This window comes from Aethalodelphis obliquidens, unplaced genomic scaffold (assembly GCF_003676395.1).
Source record: "Aethalodelphis obliquidens isolate GAN/ISIS:26980383/991018 unplaced genomic scaffold, ASM367639v1 scaffold4, whole genome shotgun sequence".
Taxonomy (NCBI): Eukaryota; Metazoa; Chordata; class Mammalia; order Artiodactyla; family Delphinidae; genus Aethalodelphis; species Aethalodelphis obliquidens.
In genome coordinates, this window is record NW_020837948.1 from 5,747,853 (window position 1) to 5,769,824 (window position 21,972).

A 21,972-nucleotide genomic window follows, 5' to 3' on the forward strand; every position below is an offset into this window, starting at 1 on the left:
CTTCCCGGACCAGGGCTCAAACCCATGTCCCCTGCATTGGCAGGCAGATTCTTAACCACTGCACCACGAGGGAAGTCCCACAATATCTTTTTTGATTCACCTCCTAGAGTAATGAAAATAAAAACAAAAATAAACAAATGGGACCTAATTAAGTGTAAAAGCTTTTGCACAGCAAAGGAAACCATAAACAAAACAAAAAGACAACCCACAGAATGGGAGAAAGTATTTGCAAATGAAGAGACCAACAAGGGATTAATCTCCAGAATATATAAACAGCTCATGCCACTCAATATCATAAAAACAAACAACCCAATCAAAAAATTGGCAGAAGATCTAAATAGACATTTCTCCAAAGAAGACAGACAGATGGTCAAAAAGCCCAAGAAAAGATGTTCAACATTACTAATTATTTGAGAAATGCAAGTCAAAACTACAATGACATATCACCTCACACTGGTCAGAATAGCCATCATCAAATATCTACAAACAATAAGAGCTGGAGAGGGTCTGGAGAAAAGGGAACCCTCTTGCACTGTTGGTGGGAATGTAAATTGGTACAGCCACTATGGAGGACAGTATGGAGGTTTCTTAAAAAACTAAATATAGAACTACTGTATGATCCAGCAGTCCCACTCCTGGGCATATATCCAGAGAAAACCATAATCCAAAAAGATACATGAACCTGAATGTTCACTGCAGCACTATTTACAATAGCCAAGACATGGAAGCAATTTAAATGTCCATCGATAGAGGAATGGATAAAGAAGATGTGGTACATATATACAGTGGAATATTACTTAGCCATAAAAAAGAACAAAATAATGCCATTTGCAGGAGCATGGATGGACCTAGAGATTATCCTACTAAGTGAAGTAAAGTCAGACAAAGACAAATATCATATGATATCACTTATATGTGGAATCTATCTAATTTTAAAATGATACAAATGAACTTATTTACAAATCAGAAACAGACTCACAGATCTTGCAATCAAACTTACGGTTACCAAAGGGGAAACGTGGGGGGAAGTGATAAATTAGGAGATTGGGATTAACATATACACACTACTATATATAAAATAGATAACTATGGACTTCCCTGGTGGCACAGCGGTTAAGAATCCCCCTGCCAGCTCAATATTAAAAAAACAAGCAACCCAATCAAAAACTGGACAGAAGACCTACATAGACATTTCTCCAAAGAAGACATACAGATGGCCAAGAAGCACATGAAAAGCTGCTCAACATCACTAATTATTAGAGAAATGCAAATCAAAACTACAGTGAGGTATCACCTCACACCAGTTAGAACGGGCATCACCAGAAAATCTACAAACAACAAATGCTGGAGAGGGTGTGGAGAAAAGGGAACCTTCTTGCACTGTTGGTGGGAATGTAAATAGATACAGCCACTATGGAGAACAGTATGGAGGTTCCTTAGAAAACTAAAAATAGAATTAGCATATGACACAGCAGTCCCACTACTGGGCATATACCCAGAGAAAACCATAATTCAAAAAGACACATGCACCCCAATCTTCATTGCAGCACTATTTACAATAGCCAGGTCATGGAAGCAACCTAAATGCCCATCGACAGACGAATGGATAAAGAAGATGTGGTACATAAATACAATGGAATATTACTCAGCCATAAAAAGGAACGAAATTGGGTCATTTGTAGAGGCGTGGATGGATCTAGAGACTGTCATACAGAGTGAAGTAAGTAAGAAAGAGAAAAATAAATATTGTACATTAACGCATATATGTGGAACCTAGAAGAATGGTACAGATGAACCAGTTTGCAGGGCAGAAATAAAGACACAGATGTAGAGGACAAACGTATGGATACCAAGGTGGGGAAGTGGCGGCCGGGGGGTGGGGAGGTGTGATGAATTGGGAGATTGGGATTGACATGTATACACTGATGTGTATAAAATGGAAAACGAATAAGAACCTGCTGTATAAAAAAATAAATAAAATAAAATTCAAAAAAACCAAAAAGAATCTGCCTGCCAATGCAGGGGACACAGGTTCGAGCTTTTGTCCGGGAAGATCCCACATGCCGCGTAGCAGCTAAGCCCATGAGCCACAACTACTGAGCCTGTCCTCTATAGCCTGCAAGCCACAGCTACTGAGCCCGCGTGCCACAATTACTGAAGCCCACGTGCCTAGAGCCTGTGCTCCGCAACAAGAGAAGCCCATGCACCGCAACGAAGAGTAGTCCCCAATCACCGCAACTAAAGAAAGCCCGCGTGCAGCAATGAAGACCCAATGCAGCCAAAAATAAAAATAAATTAATTTTTTAAAAAGAAATTTTAAAAAATAGATAACTAACAGGGAACTCTACTCAATATCCTGTAATAACCTATATGGGAAAAGAATTTGGGGACTTCCCTGGTGGTCCAGTAGCTAAGATGCCTTGCTCCCAACACAGGAGGCCCGGGTTCAATCCCTGTTCAGGGAACTAGATCCCATATGCCTGCCACAACTAAGAGTTCAAATGCCGCAGTGAAAGATTCCGCATGCCAGAACTAAAGATCCCGCACACGGCAACGAAGGTCACATGTGCCTCAACTAAGACCCAGCTCAACCAAAATAAGTAAATAAATAGGAACTTCCCTAGTGGTCCAGTGGGTAAGATTCCATGTTCCCAGTGCAGGGGGCCCGGGTTCGATCCCTGGTCAGGGAACTAGATCCCACATGCCACAACTAAGAAGTCTGCATACCGCAACAAATGATCCTGCATGCCACAACTAAAGATCCCACATGCGGTAACGAAGATCCCATGTGCTGCAACTAAGACCTGGCACAGCCAAAATAAATTAATAAACAATAAATCTTTTAAATAAATAAATAAATCTTTAAAAAATCTTAAAAAAAAGAATCTGAAAAAGAATGGGTATATATGTATAACTGATTCACTTTGCTGTACACCTGAAACTAACACAACATTGCAAATCAACTATACTCCAATAAAAATTTAAAAAGAAAAAGCATATGTGAAAAAGGTAACATATATCTACCCTATGATCTGGCAGTTCTATTGCTAGGTATTTATCTAGGAGAAATGAAAAACATGTGTTCACCAAAATTCTCATACAAGAATGTTTATTATACCAGTTTTATTTATCTGTAGTAGCCCCAAACTGGAAACAGCTCAGATGTCCTTCAAAAATAGAATGGATAAACAATGGGATTCTACTCAACAAGAAAGAGGAATAAACTGCTGATACATATGACGCATATTATATTGCATGGAAGAGGCTGGTCACAAAATTTATATACTATATGATACCATTTATATAAAATTCTAAAACAGGCAAAACAAACCTGTGGTGATAGAATTCAGATCAGTGCTTGCTTCTGGGAGTGGAGGTGTAGACTGGGAAGGGGCAAGAGGGAACTTGCGGGGATGTTAACAGTATTCTGTATCTTAATCAAATTGGGACTTCTTTTACAAAGCACGGAGTGTACTGGGGATTGTAACCATAGGGTAGTTTGCCAACCACATCCAAGCGTTATCTTTTCCTTATGGAAAGGATCATGCTTTGAACACAAATTGTATTACTTATTCATTCAGTTGGCAGTCTTCATACAGAATTTTTTAGCAAGATAAACTACTCTGGGGTCTCATAGTTATATTGAATAGTTAACAATTATACTGAACCTTTCATTGTAATTGTAGGGGGTCTTCTGCTTTTGGCCATGAGGGAATAACAGAGTCTGGAATTACCATCCCACTGTAAATGACTAGAAAACTGGACAAAAATATCTACTACAACATAGCACAGGGCTATGATTCCTGAGAGAAGAAAAACAAATGCTTCTCTATTCAAGTTTTATCACAGGAGGTAATTTTCAGATCATGGTGTAGGGAGAGGAAACCCAAACAACCTAGTAGTCTTACTGAGTTGAGGAGACAGAGACCAGAATTTGGGGAGGCTGAGGTGACTAGAATTTGCTGGGCAGATTACCACAGAGGAAGGAGCTCTGCAGAGAAGGAACTCCAGAAATTAAAAAAATATATATATTTATTTAGGCTGCGCCGGGTGTTAGTTGTGGCATGCGAACTCTTAGTTGTGGCATGCAGTCGGGATCTAGTTCCCTGACCAGGGATCAAACATGGGCCCCCTGCAGTAGAAGCATGGAGTCTTAACCACTGGACCACCAGGCAAATCCCAGAACTCCAGATATTTTCATGGCTGATTACCAATCTGTGCATACATAGAGTGAAATACACATGGCCAGTCAAAGAATAATTTCTGGAAGAACAGTTATAGTGGAGTTGTTAGCCAAATAATTCCCAGAGCTCACAAGGGGCCGGGAATCCAAGTTCGCACCAGCCAAAAAGGAGAGACATTGTTGAATACTCCAAAGGATCATATCTTAGTAATGGGGCTAAAGTAGCTCCAAAGTAAAGGCTACTTAGGTCTGCCCTACAAAACTTAAAAACCGATCTGCAGGGCTGCCCTGGGGGCGCAGTGGTTGGGAGTCCGCCTGTTGATGCAGGGGACACGGGTTCGTGCCCCGGTCCAGGAGGATCCCGCATGCCGCAGGGCAGCTAGGCCCGTGAGCCATGGCCGCTGAGCCTGCACGTCTGGAGCCTGTGCTCCGCAGCGGGAGAGGCCACAACAGTGAGAGGCCCACGTACCACAAAAAAAAAAAACAAAACTCATCTGCAAGCAATTTAACTGCCTGCCAGAACAAAGTCCAACTTTCTTTTCTTTTTTTTTTTTTCGGCCCGTGGCTTGCAGGATCTTAGTTCCTGACCAGGGTCCCTGCAGTGAGAGCGCTGAGTCCTAACCACTGGACCACCAGGGAATTCCCAAAGTCCAACTTTCTTGAAAAGGATACAACAAAATCCAACATCCAGGGACTTCCCTGGTGGCACAGTGGTTAAGAATCCGCCTGCCAATGCCGGAGACACGGATTCGATCCCTGCTCCGGGAAGATTCCACATGCCGCGGAGCAACTAAGCCCGTGAGTGCACCACAACTACTGAAGCCCATGTGCCTAGAGCCCGTGCTCCGCGACAAGAGAAGCCACCGCAATGAGAAGCCCACGCACTGCAAGGAAGAGTAGCCCCTGCTCGCCACAACTAAAGAAAGCCTGCGCGCAGCAGGGAGGAACCAGTGCAGCCCAAAATTAATTAATTTTTTAAAAATCCAACATTCAATAAATTATTAGACATGCAAAGAAGCAGGAAAGTATGATCCATAACCAGGAGAAAAATTAATCAGTAAAAACAGATTGTAACAAAGATGATGGCAGAAGTAAAAAAGATGATGGAATTAGCAAATAAGGACATTGAAATAGCTGTTATGAATATGCTTAAGGATTTAAGGGAGGGCTTCCCTGGTGGCGCAGTGGTTGGGAGTCCACCTGCCGATGCAGGGAACACGGGTTCGTGCCCTGGTCCAGGAAGATCCCACATGCCGCAGAGCGGCTGGGCCTGTGAGCCATGGCCCCTGAGCCTGCGCGCCCGGAGCCTGTGCTCCGCGGCGGGAGAGGCCACGGCAGTGAGAGGTCCGCATACCGCAAAAAAAAAAAAAAAAAAAAAAAAGGATTTAAGGGGAACATGAACATAATGAGGAGAGAAATGGCAGATATAAGACAGAACCAAATGGAACTTATAGAAAAGAAAAATAAAATATCTGAAATGAAATTTTCACTAGATAGGATTAATAGCAATTTTTTTTGTGGGGTGGAGGGTGTCCCACACTGCACGGCATGTGGAATCTTAGTTCCCCGACCAGGGGTTGAACCCGCACCCCTGCAGTGGAACACAGATCTTAACCACTGGACCACCAGGGAAGTCCCAAGGATTAATAGCAAATTAGTGCCAATACTGCAGAAGGAAAGACCAGTGAACTTAAGTCAATGCAATAGAAACTAAAAGAAACACAGAGAAAAATGACTGAAAAAAAAAATCAACGGAGCCTCAGTAACTTGTGGGACAATATTAAGTAGTCTAGCAAACCTATCATTGAAGTCCCAGAAGGGGAAGGAAGGGAGCAGAAAAAATATTTGAAGAAATAATAGCCAAATTTTTTATTATAATTGTGTTTGTCATTAAAGACTGTCACCTGCGAAATATGACAGCCATGAGAGAATACTGTTATTTCACCTTTATCGTTTAAGATGAATTACAGGAAAAATTATTAGGTTGGAGCAGTCACTTGAATTCACAGTAAATAATTGTCAATTTCAGCAGGATAGAGAAGGAAAAATAAGTAAGTGTTGGATTTGTGGTGGGTAGTGAATACTAGAAATGAATATTACCATTTACGTGCATTATATTGGCAATATGAAAGGGAATATAGTAGTTACAACAGAGAATTGCTTTTTGATTTGACCTTATTTGCAATTAAAGTAAATCAAACTTTAAGTGGCAATATATATCAGGAACGGATGTCTAATTTTCATGTTGTTAAAATATTTTGTATTATTATTTAGCGTCAGAAGAACTAACCATTGCTGGCATGACATTTACAACTTTTGATCTGGGTGGACATGTTCAAGGTGAGATTCTATTGCTTTGTTTTATTTAATAAAAATGTGACCATTATGTTCCAGTGCATGAAACCTCATTCTATTCAAAGAAAGCCAGAGTAGACTTAAAATTTAGGAGTTATTACCCCTAGATAAACGCTTTAAATGCAAAGGATGATTTTCATGGTACTCCAATTTAAGTCTGAATTGCTTTTGGTGGTAAAGCATATGAGTAAAATTTAGCCTCCATTCTTTCCCTGCTCCAGTCCCCCTTTCGCTTACTGTCGTAATCATGTTATGAATATGTCATTGCTCTGTATGAAAAACCTTCAGTGGCTAACTCATTACCTATAAAATAAAGGCCAAACTCACTGCCCTGGCACTCAGGATCTCTATGATCTGATCACACTTTACTTTTTGAGTCTTTATTTCCCACTATACCCTTTCCCATTCTCTTTACTCCAACCAAACCAAACCATCTTGGTGTTCTCCCACCTCTGTGCTTATGCCATCCCCATCTGCACATAGGTAACCCACCTTCAGGGCCCAGTGTAAGTCCCGCTGCCTCCCCTGAGAAGCCACTCCCAGCTGGGAGTGCTCTCAACTATACTTAACGTAGCAATTAGTGCGTTTGTATACATATCTGCAAGTGTGGAACGACTGTCTTATTTCCTCTACTAAACTTAATGGGACTGAAATCCTAGTTATTTTTTAATATCCCCAAAAGGACTTAGCAGTATCCACCACATGGTAATTCATAAATAATGAATATTACAAAGCCTGTGGCTAGTGAAAGCACATTTGAGACATATATCAATTGTTTAAAATATACATAAACTAATTCCTGGAATATAATCATTAGATTTAGAACCTAATGGAGTTTGAGACTTCATTTCTATATTATTTTAAGGTATATTATAAAACTGAAGTCAGAAAATAAAGTTACCTTCCCCTAGGGTACCCCCAAAACTGTTTTCCCCTCTAAAGAGAATGTCATGGCAAAAATTACCCTAATGGTTTCATAAACTTTAATTTCTGTTATGAGTAGAACAGTTTATTATTTTAACTTAACAAGTCTGTACCCGATACTAATTTCCTTCTGTCACTGACTCCAGATTTATCACTGGCAAAAAACTGATAAACTAGGAATGTCAAAAAAATGAATACTGCATATAAGAAATAGTAGTGGTCCCTCCAATGAACTTAATGTGCATCCTTGTCCATTAGTAGCAAATATTAATTCTTCTTCTAACATAGGAAAATTGGGGCAGAGTGAAGTATTTGACTTGCCCACAATCAAGGAAAACCTGTTATTTCTTCTTTGGTCACCTGGAAAGATTTTGGCAATATTGGGTGAAAGATTGACTTGAGTATATAATGAAGTAGCAGAAGCTAAGGGATAATTACACTTGATATCTTGTTGGACTCTTCCCTCAAACTATCTGCTAGGTTTGACCAGCAAATAAAATCTAACTCCTGATTGTTTTTATTAGCTCGAAGAGTGTGGAAAAACTACCTGCCTGCTATCAATGGCATTGTATTTCTGGTGGATTGTGCAGACCATGAAAGGCTGTTAGAATCAAAAGAAGAGCTTGATGTAAGTTAAATAATTAAAACTAAACACAGTTGAATCACTCTGGTAAGCCTGAGGAAATAGGCTGGATATGTAGGTATCAGAGTGTGGCTTTTTTGCAGCCTCTGATGTAACTCCTGACAATTTGTGGAGTTCTGAGATTATTCTACTTAGAATGTAGAGGGAGTAGCTTGGAGTAATTATAGCTATTGAGGAGGTACTAATGCAGACTTCCTTCCTGAAGGCTTGGGCTCACTCTGTGCAGAGTGTGCCCTTGTAGTATATTTCATGTCTGCTACATTCCTGTAGTGTCTTGATCTGAAGCCCCTGGTCCTCCTAGGATGCTGGTTTCTTCAGGAGTTAGCCAGAACCTGGAAATGGCATAACATGCTATCTTTGTCACCGCTCCCAGGAGTGATCAGGGCCATGTGTAGCCACCACCTCTCCCGTCTCCCAGGTCACATGCTTCATAAAGGGGCTCAGAAGCAGTAGGCAAGGTCAGTGCTAGATCTGGGTCCACAGAGAAAGCAGGTCCATGATTTGATGGAAGGTTGACCTGGCCATGCCTCTGCCTAGAGCAAGCAAACAAGTACTTATTCATGTGGAAAAGTCCAGATAGTCTCTGGTCTTGAAACAGGGTCAGGGAATTCCTGAGTTCCTACTTTGTGCCCGGCACTGTGCATATTACCTCATTTAATTCTCAAATTAACTCCATAAGGTAGGTGGTACTATTGCAAATTCTCTTTGAACTTCAATGAGCCTTATTTGTGTAAGATCTCACAACTCAAAAGCAGCAGAACTAGAAATGAAACCAGGTCTGCATGCTTCAAAGTGTTGGGTCTATTCACAGAGTGAGCATTTACAGAAGGAGACTTAGGGAGGCAGAAGAATTGAGCTTTGGGTTTGTTGAGCTCACTTTAAAATGTAGGGAGAGTTTGCCAAAGAAAGTTAGCCAAACTGACGGGTATGATAGAGAATGAGTCCTTGATGCCCATTTGGTAGCTTGTCACAAGTGAACCTTTGGATGGTTTCATATCAACATCTTGTCGTTCATTCTGTTTTGTTTTGTTTTTCAGTCACTAATGACAGATGAAACTGTTGCTAATGTGCCTATACTGATTCTTGGAAATAAGATTGACAGACCTGAAGCCATCAGTGAAGAGAGGTTGCGAGAGATGTTTGGTTTATATGGTCAGACAACAGGAAAGGTAAAAAAAAAAAAAAAAATTTTGACAAGTGTGAATATTTCATTCAGTAGTACAAATATCTTTTTATTTTATTTTTTTTAATCTTCTGAAATAGTGTGTTCCCACACTACCCCTAACAGTAATCATTCTTATTGGTTTAATTGGTACAGTCTGGCTTTTTTTTTTTTTTAATTGGGGTATAGTTGACATACAACATTATACTAGTTTCAGGTGTATAACCAGATGTCTTTTTTTTTTTTTTTTTAACCAGATGTCTTTAAATTATTATTGTCCTACCTCATAAGCCCATTATCATATTTTTTTCTTAAAAACTGTCATTTATACATTTGGGTCTTTTTTTAATGTCTTCATTTATTTTCTTTCTACCACTGAATGAAATGAAACCTTTTCTTGGTGATATCAAAAATGTCAAAGCCTACGGGCTTCCCTGGTGGCGCAGTGGTTGAGAGTCCGCCTGCCGATGCAGGGGACACAGGTTCGTGCCCCGGTCCGGGAAGATCCCACATGCCGCAGAGCGGCTGGGCCCGTAAGCCATGGCCGCTGAGCCTGCGCGTCTGGAGCCTGTGCTCCGCAACGGGAGAGGCCACGACAGTGAGAGGCCCACGTACCGCAAAAAAAAAAAAAAAAGTCAAAGCCTATGCTTATGAGAAACTAAATGAAAGCTTTCAAAGTCTTATTTGTCATAATTTTTCAGAATTAGCCACTAAATAATATACTTGAATGTTTAAGCATACCAGTAGTGTATTTAGGCCCTCAGTTCAGTGTTTAAGAGTTCACCACAGATAAAAATAAAATGTAAACTTGGCCATAGCAGTGTTGGGGTTTTCTGAACATATGATTTATAATAAGCTTTAAGACACATTATTTTTGCATTCATTTTTACTGGTATTTGTTTTGGGGAAGGACCTTAGTATTAAAAAATCCCAGAGTAGAGAAATATTGCAGCCTATGGAAGGAGACTCTTATGTTAGATATGGTAGACTTTGGTCTATTTTCTGTTTCTTCTTTTTAATAACTGCACACTAATTTTTTTTTTTTTTTTTTTTTGCCATGCTGCATTGCATGTGGGATCCTAGTTCCCCAACCAGGGGTCGAACTGGCGCCCCCCCACATTGGGAGCTCAGAGTCTTACCCACTGGACTGCCAGGGAAGTCCCTGCTCCACATTAATTTTAAGAAATGCCTTGTTTAGTCATAAACCTACTCAGAGAATGTTTGTTTTTAGTATAAGTGAAGCCAGTTGTCCCAGGTAACTTGAATTTTTTCTAAGTCACAGATTATTTTCATTCTTGTGTGCCTCACAAGCTCACCTCTGTCCCACTGAGCAGACATCCTGTCCTCCAGCAGAGTGAGAGGAGACGTCCTGTGTGTTTAGGGGAGGGTACTTGGATGCCAAACAGCCGCGGCTTTATCACAGTCACCCTTTGTTCTAAGATGTACGAGCTGCAGTTCTCCTGGGGAGTGGAGCTTTTATTTCATTAAGGGGTCATTCAGCATAATGTCTATCTTCTCTTCTAGGGCAGTGTATCTCTGAAAGAACTGAATGCCCGGCCCTTAGAAGTCTTTATGTGTAGTGTGCTCAAAAGACAAGGCTATGGAGAAGGCTTCCGCTGGATGGCGCAGTACATCGACTGACAGCAGCCCGCATCGGTTCAGGGTCTCACCATTCAGGCCTACTCAGAGATTTGATCACTCGACACGCATAACTTGAATTCGATAGACTTTTGTTGGTTAGAAAACAGATGTTTTTTACATTATTAATATCTTATCAACCTAATTTGAGTGAGAATTGACGACTGATTCAAGTAAGCTGAATATCACAATGTAGCTTTCTAATTCCATAAAAATAATTAGAATTTAGTTTATAATCTGACATTACCCCCAGCACCATTTTTAAAGAGCAACTTTCCAGACTACCTTTGAAGCACTTTTTAACAATATGAAACTACAAATGTAAACCATATTTAAAAGTTCATCATGTTAAACTTTTTATGTACTTTTTTGGAACTAGTTTTTTAATTTTAGATTATGTGTCCACCTATCTTAAGTGAACAGTTAATAATTAGCTTATTGATGACTGCATGATGCCTTACAGTTTTCATTATTTTTTCTTATGCAAACGTCATGCAATAAAGCGAACCCTAACGTTTGGCATCCTTATTGGGCAAATGTTTCGTTTTAATGTGTCTTATCTGGCTAGTATGCTCTGAAATTTTGTATGTTTACTATTATCTATATGAGGGAGTTACTGGGAAAGGAGACTGCTTCAGAATATTTAGAATAATGCTTAAGTTCCTAGAGGCTTTTGCATTTTCCAGGAGACAAGTTGTGTTTGGTTGTACCTTATACCACATTTATCTCTGAATCATGTGTATTTTTATCTGTAACACTACCGTTACCAATGCTGATGGGGTCCATGTCCTAGTCCCTGTGGGATTGGCCTTCTGCAGAAAAGCACATCTTCTGGTACAACCCAAGGTTAATTTTTGGTTTGATAGGCCCATTCCAGTTGTCTCATTCTGAAGTGCTCCATCTTACTGGTTTGGTATTCTGTGCCTCTTCACCAAAAGTAGTGACAGGCACCAGTCTCCCCACATTTAGAGGTACTCCCCAGTCTCTTTATACTTAATGGTACTCTCCAGGGCAAACGACAAGTAGGGTCTTGTGCACAGTCTCATCGTGGAGGCGTGCATCTGAGGAAAAAGAGCCTATTCTCCTTCATTTGTCACTGAGATATTTGGGGATTTTGCTCCTGTCCTACAGCTCTTTTGCATTTTTGGCGTATTTTATTTCTTGGTGGAAAGAAAATGAATCCATGTATTTAATTTTCTTTTTTTTTATTCTCAGCTAGCTCTCACTTTATAGCACAAAAGGCTTTTGTTTTTAGATGCAATTCTTGCCATGCGATAGTGTCTGCAAACCTCATTGACAGGCTTTCTAGTAAGATTTTAGTTAGCTTTTTAAAGCATTTTAATTTCCTAAGAAATTGAGTTCTTTTTTTCCATATGTCAGAGATTCCCATACTTCGCTGAAAGACAAGTGCCAAATATTTATTTTTAAAGACTGTCAAGCTTAAGGTTTCCTCTCTTGGTCATAAACCAAGGTTTCATAGTATATTTAACCAATTCCATTGAGAATAGATTGCTCCAATTCCATCAAGAGTAATTTTAATATCAGAATCAGTGTTTTTCTCTAGCTATTGTCCAAATCAGAGTTACTGTAGTCCTTTCTGTCATCAATAATGTAATATATGAAGCAAATAAGGATTGAAGGATATGCCTGGAAGGAATTACCAGTTGGCTAAACCAACAAGGTCATTTCACCATGACATTTGGTTTTAGGAATTCACCTATTCTATTTCACTTTCAGCTTCCTTCTAAATGAAAATAAAAAGCTTTCTCCCTGCCTAGAAACATCAGTAGCACCATGGGAAAAGTAGCAAATGACATTTCAGCCTCTTGGTTTATTCTGCCAGATATGTTTAAAGTACTCATTTTTAACGTCTTGACCAGACAGAACTTAAGCCTTATTAAAAGTAATTGCCTCTTGTTGATGGTATCTTTTCAATATTTACAGGGACATGCCTTTCTTCAAGTATTTCCTAGTATCTATTGTGATAATTGAGAAGTTAATTATTTGTGTTATAAATTGGTATAAAGGAAAAAGCTTAGTGGTTTCTCTAGAGGGGATTTGCTTTCTGGTACAAAATATATTGTTCCAGAGCTCTCATTCTAGGTCTGTCACTGGGATCAAAGGAACAAAGTCACTTTGTGGACCACACTAAACTGTGGATATTTTCCCAATGATGTAAGAGTCTTATGGCCTGAACCTCTGGAAATGAAGCTGCACTTTCCTGCCAGCTCCAGGGAGATGGGCCTCAGAGTTCCCCAGCCATTGGGCATACCATCTAGTTCTGAGAGCTCCTCAGAGCATATACACTAAGTCACTGCTTCCTTCAGGAGAAGCAAGTTAAGAGAATGCCAAGAAGCAGTAAAAGCACATGGGGAAAACATATACTCTGTATGTGCCTGTGCAAGTGTGCACATTTGCGGAGTAGTTTTTGGGTAAATGGTAGTATTGGGGACATAGGTTAATTTTGTTCCTCCCACTGTAGAGTGTGAAAATGTAATTAACACTGTTGTATACAAGTTAAGATTGGATTCCATATAAATCAGGAAGTGTTCAAAAGATGTTTTAAAATCTTAAGTCCAAAACTAAAAATAGAGGGTCTCAGCTGGCTTTTGTATTTTTAAAGAAGAGCTTCTCAACCTCAACACCTGTTTCAATGACTGCTGTTAATTATACTTTTGTGTAACTGTTTAAATTGATGGATTCCAGTTTATCTTGGTGAATTTTTAGATTGAAGATTATAGCATTTTTAAAAATTGGGGCACAGATATTTCCTAAAGCATATGAAAAAATATTCTTCACCATTGGCTTAGTTGACCCAGTATCTCTGAGTGCCAAAGAAGTATGAATTCAGATACTGCCTGCATAGATCTAAATTTTAGTTTTGTGTGCCTGTGTACATATACAAATTTACTGTGGTTTACAATGTATACACAGAACATTTCTTTTCTTTAGTTTTCAACTGGCTCACACTTCTGTGTAGCGCTTTCCAGCATGTAAGTTACTTGTAAATCATTAAAATAGAGTAATATTTGATAACAGTGTTTCTTGCCGTCTGCAAAATGATTTAATTAACCCAGCATTTTCACAAGTTCCATCATTAAAAACAGAATACCTCTAGCTGACATGATTTGAGAGTTTCAGGAGACAGGTTTACATTTTCTGAAACTGTACTTGGTATGTGGCTCAACGTAGCATTTCAGTCTTAGTCACTTACAGGACTGAAGTTTGCAAGACTTCTATTGCCAAATAAATTTTGACCAGAGTACACTGAAAATAGCTAATATAAAAGGAAGTCTCTCAGAAAATCTTGTGTTGATTTTATTTAGAGTATATGGTTTGGATTTTTTTTTTTCTGGCCGTGCCATGCAGCAGGCGGGATCTTAGTTCCCCGACCAGGGATCGCCGTGTCCCCTGCATTGGAATCGTGGAGACTGCCAGGGAAGTCCCTGTTTGAATCATTTTAAACGTATGTAAAAGTTGGTGAAGCTTCAAAAAGTCTCCAAGAGAGCATGAAAAAAGTAGAGATTAGCAAATATAAACTTCTGGATGCAAAATTAATAGGGAATTAAAGATTTTCTATAAACATTAAAATTTTTTTTGTAATGAATAGTTGAGAGTTCAGAAAACAGTATATCTTCAATTAAGGACTAAATTCTCAAAGCTCCATATTTATGTTTCTGGTCATTTCCATCATTGTCCTTTTGAAATGCAAATTAGTGCTTTTTAACCAAAAAAAAAAAAAAGAAAAAGAGGAAGAAGAAAAGAAAGAGAACAAGCTGTTAAAAATATAGGGACTGTGCCTCTGTGTAAAGTGATTGGAATTTTGTTAAAACCATGTTTCTACTCTTCAACCCTGGAACCATTACCCCTCACATACCGCAGCCCACACCTGGATAAAAAGATCCCTGAGTATAAACGGAGTCTACAGAGTCTGTTGAAGATGCAATTTTGAACTAATTTTTGTCCTCATAATTTGGAACATTAAGTAGCTAATATATTTAGTATCTCTGATTGATTGTTCTGGGCTTTGACCACACTTTTTTTTTTTTTTTTGTGGTACGCGGGCCTCTCACTGTTGTGGCCTCTCCCGCTGCGGAGCACAGGCTCCGGAGGCACAGGCTCAGTGGCCATGGCTCACGGGCCCAGCCGCTCTGCGGCACGTGGGATCTTCCCGGACCGGGGCATGAACCCGTGTCCCCCGCCTCGGCAGGCGGACTCTCAACCGCTGCGCCACCAGGGAAGCCCTGACCACACTTTTAAACAGAGTCCAAAGTAATCACAGTAAAGCAAATTTATCCAAAGTAAACTTTGTTTCAGGAGTGCCCCCACCCCAATAGATTTTAGGATAGAAATGGGAAAGGCTTTTGAGTGATTTCATGCAGAATTATTTTCTGTGGAAAAGCCACACTGGAGTGGATGAATTCTTCAGCATGTATTTTAAATGAAGCGGGGGAATTAGATTTAATTTTAGTTTTAAATATTTGAGGGTCGAGGGAGGTGACAGTTCTACAGTTTTTGACATACAAGCTGTCCTTGAAATTGTTTTCATTATCAAGTATGAAGATTCACATCAGAATGGCCAACTTCACATGGGTTTCTGGATTCCCTGGTGCTGCTCCTAACCTGAACTCATAATCAGTTGCCATACTGAGGCAAGAGCACTCAGGGTGAATGTAGTCACATAACTTTAAAAGTGATCAAAGTGTTTTCCGTGGTGAGGCCTTCAGTATTTGACTGAATGCAGAGTATGTTGAAGTGGTAAGTCGGTGATAAGTTTTTCATCACTAACCTTGTTTGCACTTTTGTACACCACTGCTTGCACTAGCATCTTAGTGTGAATTTTAACAATTGTTTTACAGTGTATACAGATTGTTAAGCATTAATTTATATAAAGATGTTTGTTTACCTTTATATATTTTACAAAGAACAGCTATAATAGTTGGTTAAATGTCCTTGAATTGTGTTTGTGTGTTATTTTGATTATGTTCTATTGTCTTTTCACCCCCTATGAATTTGAGTGTCAGGAATAGAAAAATAAAATGATTACCTGGTCTTTGAAACACTCTGGTGTCAAGTCCCATTTTTACCATCCAACTGTAATTTTCATTGTGCTTATCAGAAATTTCTTGGACTTCGAAATTATTAAGATTATAGAACGTACCCTTTGTGCAAGGATTCCAAGGAACCTTTGCTTAAATTAAGTACCGAGGCCTAATTTGCCTTGTAAGACTGAAAACAACTCATGGGCACACTGTAGTAGGACTTACACAATGCCAAGTCCATTGAAATGTGAAAAATAAGGCAGCTGGTTGGTTTTATCTACATCAAGGTTCTCTAGCTTTAGTATGCATCAGAATCTCCTGTGTGTGTGTCCGGGGGCGGGGGGAGCTGGCTTTAAAACACACAAGAAAAAGAATCCCACCAAATATTGTGATTCAGTAAATCCGGGGTGGGCTGGGCTGGAGGGCAGAAATCCAAATCTTCAACAAGGTTCTCAGGTTTTCCTGGTGCCAAAGTGTGTGGATTTTCATTTAGGAAAAACAGTAATATAACACTAAATACTAGCAACACTAAATGGTCATTGGCCAATCAGGGAAGAAAAAAATGTATCTTTTTTTTCCCCCTGAGAATTCATTTATTAGTAAATCCTATGTCAGTGTAACCTGTAGTCGGTGGTTCTCAACCTTGGCTGCAATCCAGAATCACCCAAAGCCCAGGCTGCCCTCAGGATGCAGACTTTTTTCAACTCCTCAGGTGACTCGAATGAAAAATTTTATCATTTTGTTAAGGGTTATCAAGCTACTTTTGAGACTTAAACCCAAATATAAAACCTTTCTACAGCCATCCCTTTAACCTTCCCACTAACAGTGTGCAGGACATCAAGCTTTATGCTAACTCTTAACATAAACAATCATGATTCTATTACAGTTGGGTCCATCAAATAGAGATTTAGTATGGACTCAAGTTATTTGTTGAACTGAAACTAATAGGTAGGTAGTGAATGCACTGAAGGGATAAATGCTAAGAAAATAAAGTCCAGTTTATTTAGCTCATTGTCTTGAATTTAGCTATATAATATCCCACTAGACTATCTGATATTTGTTCTAAAGCTACAAGTAATGCAATGTCATAGCCCCCAAAAGAGTGTGAAAAACACCTTTTTGGGAATTGAGGAACTAGAAAACTAAAAGAAGCCCTTTGGGTGGTGGCCACCATCCTCCTAATTGAAAGGTGAGAACAACAGCTTAGAAACCTGATGATTAACAAAGGTCCTAGAACAGGCCCTGTTTCTGCTGCGTCCCTTATAAAGGGTTCAACTGGGGATTCAGTTAATTGACAAAGGTCAGAGCCTGTGTTTACAAAGCCTCTTAACTCAATTTATTTAAAATCAGACACCAAGACAATAATTTTCTGGCCATTATTTAGTAAACAAAGGAAGCCTCGCTTTGGAATGTGGATTTTGATTGGGGGCACTATGGTGAACCATTTAACATGTTTATTAAAGTCACTATGACTTCAGTGACGGCACTATGCCACTACGAACAAGCTGGTAATGTTGCAAAAAGAAGACTGAAGCGCTTTCTTACCTGATTGTATTGAAAGGGCCTGGGTTAATGGGTAACAGTCCTCCAGTCAGAATCTTCACAGGTGTCACGTTTCATGGCTGGTAAAATAAAGGGAAGAAATAATTGGAGGTGAGGTACAGGTGGACAGAGAAACACCTGGGGGTCAAAAATGGAGATTTTGGTTTACTACTTTCTTGAGCTAAAAGGAACTGAATGTGACCCTCATCAGTGGAATTGTAGTCTCATTTCATCCGGGATTAGCAAAATCTCAGAAACTAGAGATTATAAACATTACCGAGTTACAGCACCGTTTTTAGGGTTTCCCCTGGCCCTTGGGTTTGGGCTGAGCTCTCTAGATCCACCTCTTGGTTGGGAAGCCGCGCCAGACTGATTGCAGTCTGGAGAAACGCATGTTGACTTTCCTCCATTCTAGGGACTTCACTTTCGAGACCTGGATGGCCAAGAGCCCCTCTTTGGGTAAGGGGCAGAACAGGAGAGTTCCAGCCCTGTTCTGGGCGCCAGAGCTCATTTACAACTAGGGGCTCTACTGCATGGGGACACAGCTCTGACAGCTCCGGAAGGAAACCACGCGACGCTGCTTTCTTTCCCGACTGCAGCAGATGGCAGTGGCACAAAGATATTTAGAGAACAGTCTGGGTCTTTTTCCACCTCAGCTTCTATTTGGGGCCAGGTTCAGAATCCACAGGCCTCTGGCAGTCGGGTGGCATGGGGACCCCTCTGGGATTCTCTGGGGCCTCAATCTGCCTTGCGTCTTCGGAGAAGCAGTGCCTGACCCTTCTGATTACCTGGTATGTGGGCAGCCTTTGCCCACCACTCCACACGCAGGGCTGGGCTGGGCAAAGTAGGAGGCGGGGTCCCTGCTCACCAGGTTCTCTCTTTTTTTTCTCTCTCGCATATACAAAACCTTACGTGTGGAAAACCGTTATCACCAGGGACTTCGCAAGTATTGTGCTGGTATTGGATTCAGGTTGGGACATTTAGCCTTACTTTCTGTCTGTCCTTCCACCAGTCAGTCAGCAGGAATTTCCTCAACACCTGCCTGCTGGGGACTAGCATGGAATGATGAAAAACGGGCAGAGATCTGCCCAAGGCACCATGGAAGGCAAAAGGGAAAGGCCCCCAAACCCCATCGAGGTTTCTAGAAAAGGGGCACCAGAGCTGAATCTTGAAGGTGTATAAACTGGTTGGTGGAGAAGGGGTGAGAGAACAGTGCGAGCAGACAGCACGGCGATGACAGAGGCACGGCAGAAAAGGGCACGCTGTGATTTGGGGCCGGTAGAGCCCAGAGCCTGAAGAGGTGCTGCGTGGAGAGCATCTTAGATAGAAATGTCAGTGGAGGGAAAGATGAGAACATGAGGCCTGAACTGAGAAGGAGGCAGAAGAGCGGGGCTGATGCCTCTCATCTTTCAACCTGCTTCTCACCTGTCATGATAAGTAGGCTACTTCTAACACTGATTCCGAAACCAACATTTTATGACGTATGACCATGTTTTCCAGCCCAAGGCAGGAGCCGGGGATCCACCAGGGGAGCCTGCTCAGGGGGCCATCAGATCAGGATACACTATTTGAAGCTGAGAACATCTGGACAGACATGTATCCCCAAAATGCCACACTGAGCATGTGCACCAGAATGTGTGGCGCTGACAACGGGGAAGACACATGTTTGAGGTCAAAATAAAACACGAGCTGGAGCTGTTGACACAGCTACACAACCTACAAGACATCGGGCTGAGGGAGTGGGGCTCCCTGAGGGCACTGCTGGGAGTGGGGAGCTGAGACCACATCTGTCCCTCTCTGACCCCCCTCTCCATGCACCTCTTACCTGGGACTGGCTTTGCCTGCACAGTGTGGGGATCTGGTGGTTCCATCCATCGAGCAGGAGAAGCGCAATAGAAGTAGATGAGGGGAGTACCCTGCCTTCTAATACCCTAGCAAAGTCCTGAACTTGAAAAGTCAGGTGGGCAGGGTGTCCTAACTCATCACACAGCCCAAGGGCTGCCCAGCAACACTGGACTGGACTTGACCTCTGTGGCTCCCGGGCTCAGAACCACCTGTGAATAGAAACATCGTTTCAGAGTGACAATTACAGTTGAATTTAAGGAAGACATTTTTTAATTTAATACAGATGGCTTAGCAGTGGGTTGCTTATAAAGTGACAGGCTCTCTGTCACTAGAATTCAGAGGCTGTCCTAGAGAAGGTGGTGGAGAAGACGTGCTTTCACGCCCCCCACCCCGCTAAACACTGAGGTCCTATCACCCAGATGCGGCTCCTCAGATGAGGGCCAGGTAGGACCCAGGACTTACGGTGCAGGTTGGTACTGGTCCCATACACTTTCTTGACCAGAAGGATGTGCTCCTGGAGGGCAGAGGGGTCCCTAAGATTTAAGCATCCCCTCTGGTTCCTGACGTCCCTACAGGGCACACTGCTCCCTTTGCCGTGGACCCATTTAGGAGTCTTACGTTGGACGAGGCAGCTATCAGGCCCGTCCACGGCAGCTCCTTCCCAAGCCTCCTAGGCTTCCTTCTGTAAGCTGATGAGCGTGAATATTACAGCTGGCGTGTGGGAAACAAAGTTTTGTATACCAAGCACCAGTCGCCAGAACCAGGCAATCACCCAGCGTCCCAAGATAGCAGTTCAGAATATCCACAGGTGATGGTTTATTTTGCTGAGTCACTTTTCTTACTTGGCTTCTGCAAACCCTGGTGCTCTTCTGAGTTTCGTGTTGCTCCCAACATTCAGTCCCCAGCAATGGAACGTTCCTTCTTTGCAAAAGAGGGTGAGGGTGCCGGACAGGAGGAATTCGGCTACCTCGAGCCTCCTGGGTTACAAGGTTTCAGGACGGCCACCGAGGAACCGGGAATGCTGGGAAGGTGGGTGTTTCTCAGGCATAGGCAGCTGACTGGCACAGGCATCACGTGAGTGGCTTCCCTGATGAACACCAGGTGCTTACAACCCGCCCTTAGCCGGCCCCGCCCAGGCCGCACGTGGCCAGTCCCTGCCCTGCCCCCAGACCACAGGTGTCCTGCTTGGGCGTAGGAAGACCCGTGAGAGCTTGTAAACAGCGGGGCTTCGCCCCTAGGATTCCGGGACTCAGTAAACAAATCCCTCTGGCCTCCTGGCCTCTGGTCAGTCTGCCAGCGTTAGAGCGCCCTCTGCCTAAACCGCTGTTCCCCCTCCCCTCACCCAGTCAGTGGTTCCTCATTCTGTTCCCTTCACATCCATGCCCACTTTGTGACTCTCAGCCACCCGGCATGGTGGGCCCAGTAGGAACTCTCATCCTCATTTGACAGGTGAGGAAACTGAGGCCCAGAAAGGGCCAAAACACAGTCCCTAATTCTCCATTACCATAAGGCCCACAGGAATCCATTTCTAGTTACTTTCTCCTTTGTGGTGTGTTCATGGATGAATTCTCTGGACCTGAACGGCCACAGTTGGCTAATGTTAACTGAGGATGGAGGGAGAATAAGGGGGAATTGCCCACTGAACCCAAACCCCTAGACCTGGACAAGCCCACCCTACAATTGCTGTCACCCAAATCACAGAGCCCCCCCCCCAGCCCTGCCAGCGAGGCCTCGGCCCCATACCCAAGCCTGGAGGATGGACACCTCACCTTCCTTCCAGTGCCTGCAGGCCCTGCTCAGTGCTTAACCCTGTCACCATCCCAACCGGACCTTGTGTCTCACCTCGTGATCACATCTACGGCTAATGCTATGCTCCTACCGACCCCTCACCTGGTGACAGATGAATCGGGGCCCATGATGGCATTCTGACTGTGTGAAAGCCTGCAGCGTCTTCCTGCTCTTGCTCTGTCCAAGTTCAGTCTGGAGGCTCATGTAGCCCCTCTGCCAGCCAGCCCCACCTCACCTAGCTGGCCTTAAGGTAAAATGAAGGGCCCCGGCACACTCTGACCTGATCCTCACTGACCACATCCTCTGACCATGGACCCTCCTCCCAGGACCTAGAGAAAGCAGTATCCCCAACCTCTTCTCCCATTTTACAGATGGGAAAACTGAGGTACATCAAGTCAACGGCAGAGAGAAGAGTAGAACCCTGGTTTCCTCAGCCTGGGTCAGACATATTTTCCTACAGTGCTGTGCAAAAAACTGTGAGGGTTGGGTAAAAAGAAGACTTGAGTTTGAGTTGGGGGGCCCAGGGGAGTCATGGGTGCTCTAGGAAAGGCAGAGAGGCCCAATGTGAACTCTTTTCGTTTTTAATTTTTAAAATTAAACTTTTTTTAATTAACAAAATTTTTTTGGCCGCACTGCACAGCTTGCGAGATCATAGTTCCCCAACCCGGGATCGTAGCCGGGCCCCCCGGCAGTGAGAGCACAAAGACCTAACCACTAGACCGCCAGGGAATCCCCTCTTTTTTCTTTTTAATGTTTTAGAATGGCTTCTTTTTCCTTAACATTGTGTTTGTTGTTGCAGCAAAGCAGTCATACATTATTAAATGTAGCAGGGTTACTTTCTTTTTTTCCT

The 21,972-nt window shown here is 42.1% G+C and overlaps 1 protein-coding gene and 1 long non-coding RNA gene across 3 annotated transcripts in view; one reads left to right on the top strand and one right to left on the bottom strand.

The window, feature by feature from the left end:
- SAR1B (secretion associated Ras related GTPase 1B) overlaps positions 1-14,674 on the top strand; it is a 31,232-nt gene extending 16,558 nt beyond the window's left edge. For both annotated transcript variants that reach the window (XM_027097302.1, XM_027097292.1), the window contains 4 exons: positions 6,458-6,523; positions 7,987-8,090; positions 9,143-9,274; positions 10,792-14,674. In XM_027097302.1, coding sequence (XP_026953103.1) covers positions 6,458-6,523; positions 7,987-8,090; positions 9,143-9,274; positions 10,792-10,908 — 419 coding nt within the window. In that variant the 3' untranslated portion in view covers positions 10,909-14,674. The remainder of the gene's footprint in view (positions 1-6,457; positions 6,524-7,986; positions 8,091-9,142; positions 9,275-10,791) is intronic.
- LOC113615175 (uncharacterized) lies at positions 55-20,331 on the bottom strand. Its single transcript, XR_003430923.1, has 4 exons — positions 20,177-20,331; positions 19,315-19,543; positions 17,493-17,569; positions 55-103 (listed from the first exon to the last, which is right to left on the bottom strand). It is a non-coding gene; the product is annotated as an uncharacterized LOC113615175 (long non-coding RNA).
- Between the last annotated feature and the right edge of the window lie 1,641 nt (positions 20,332-21,972).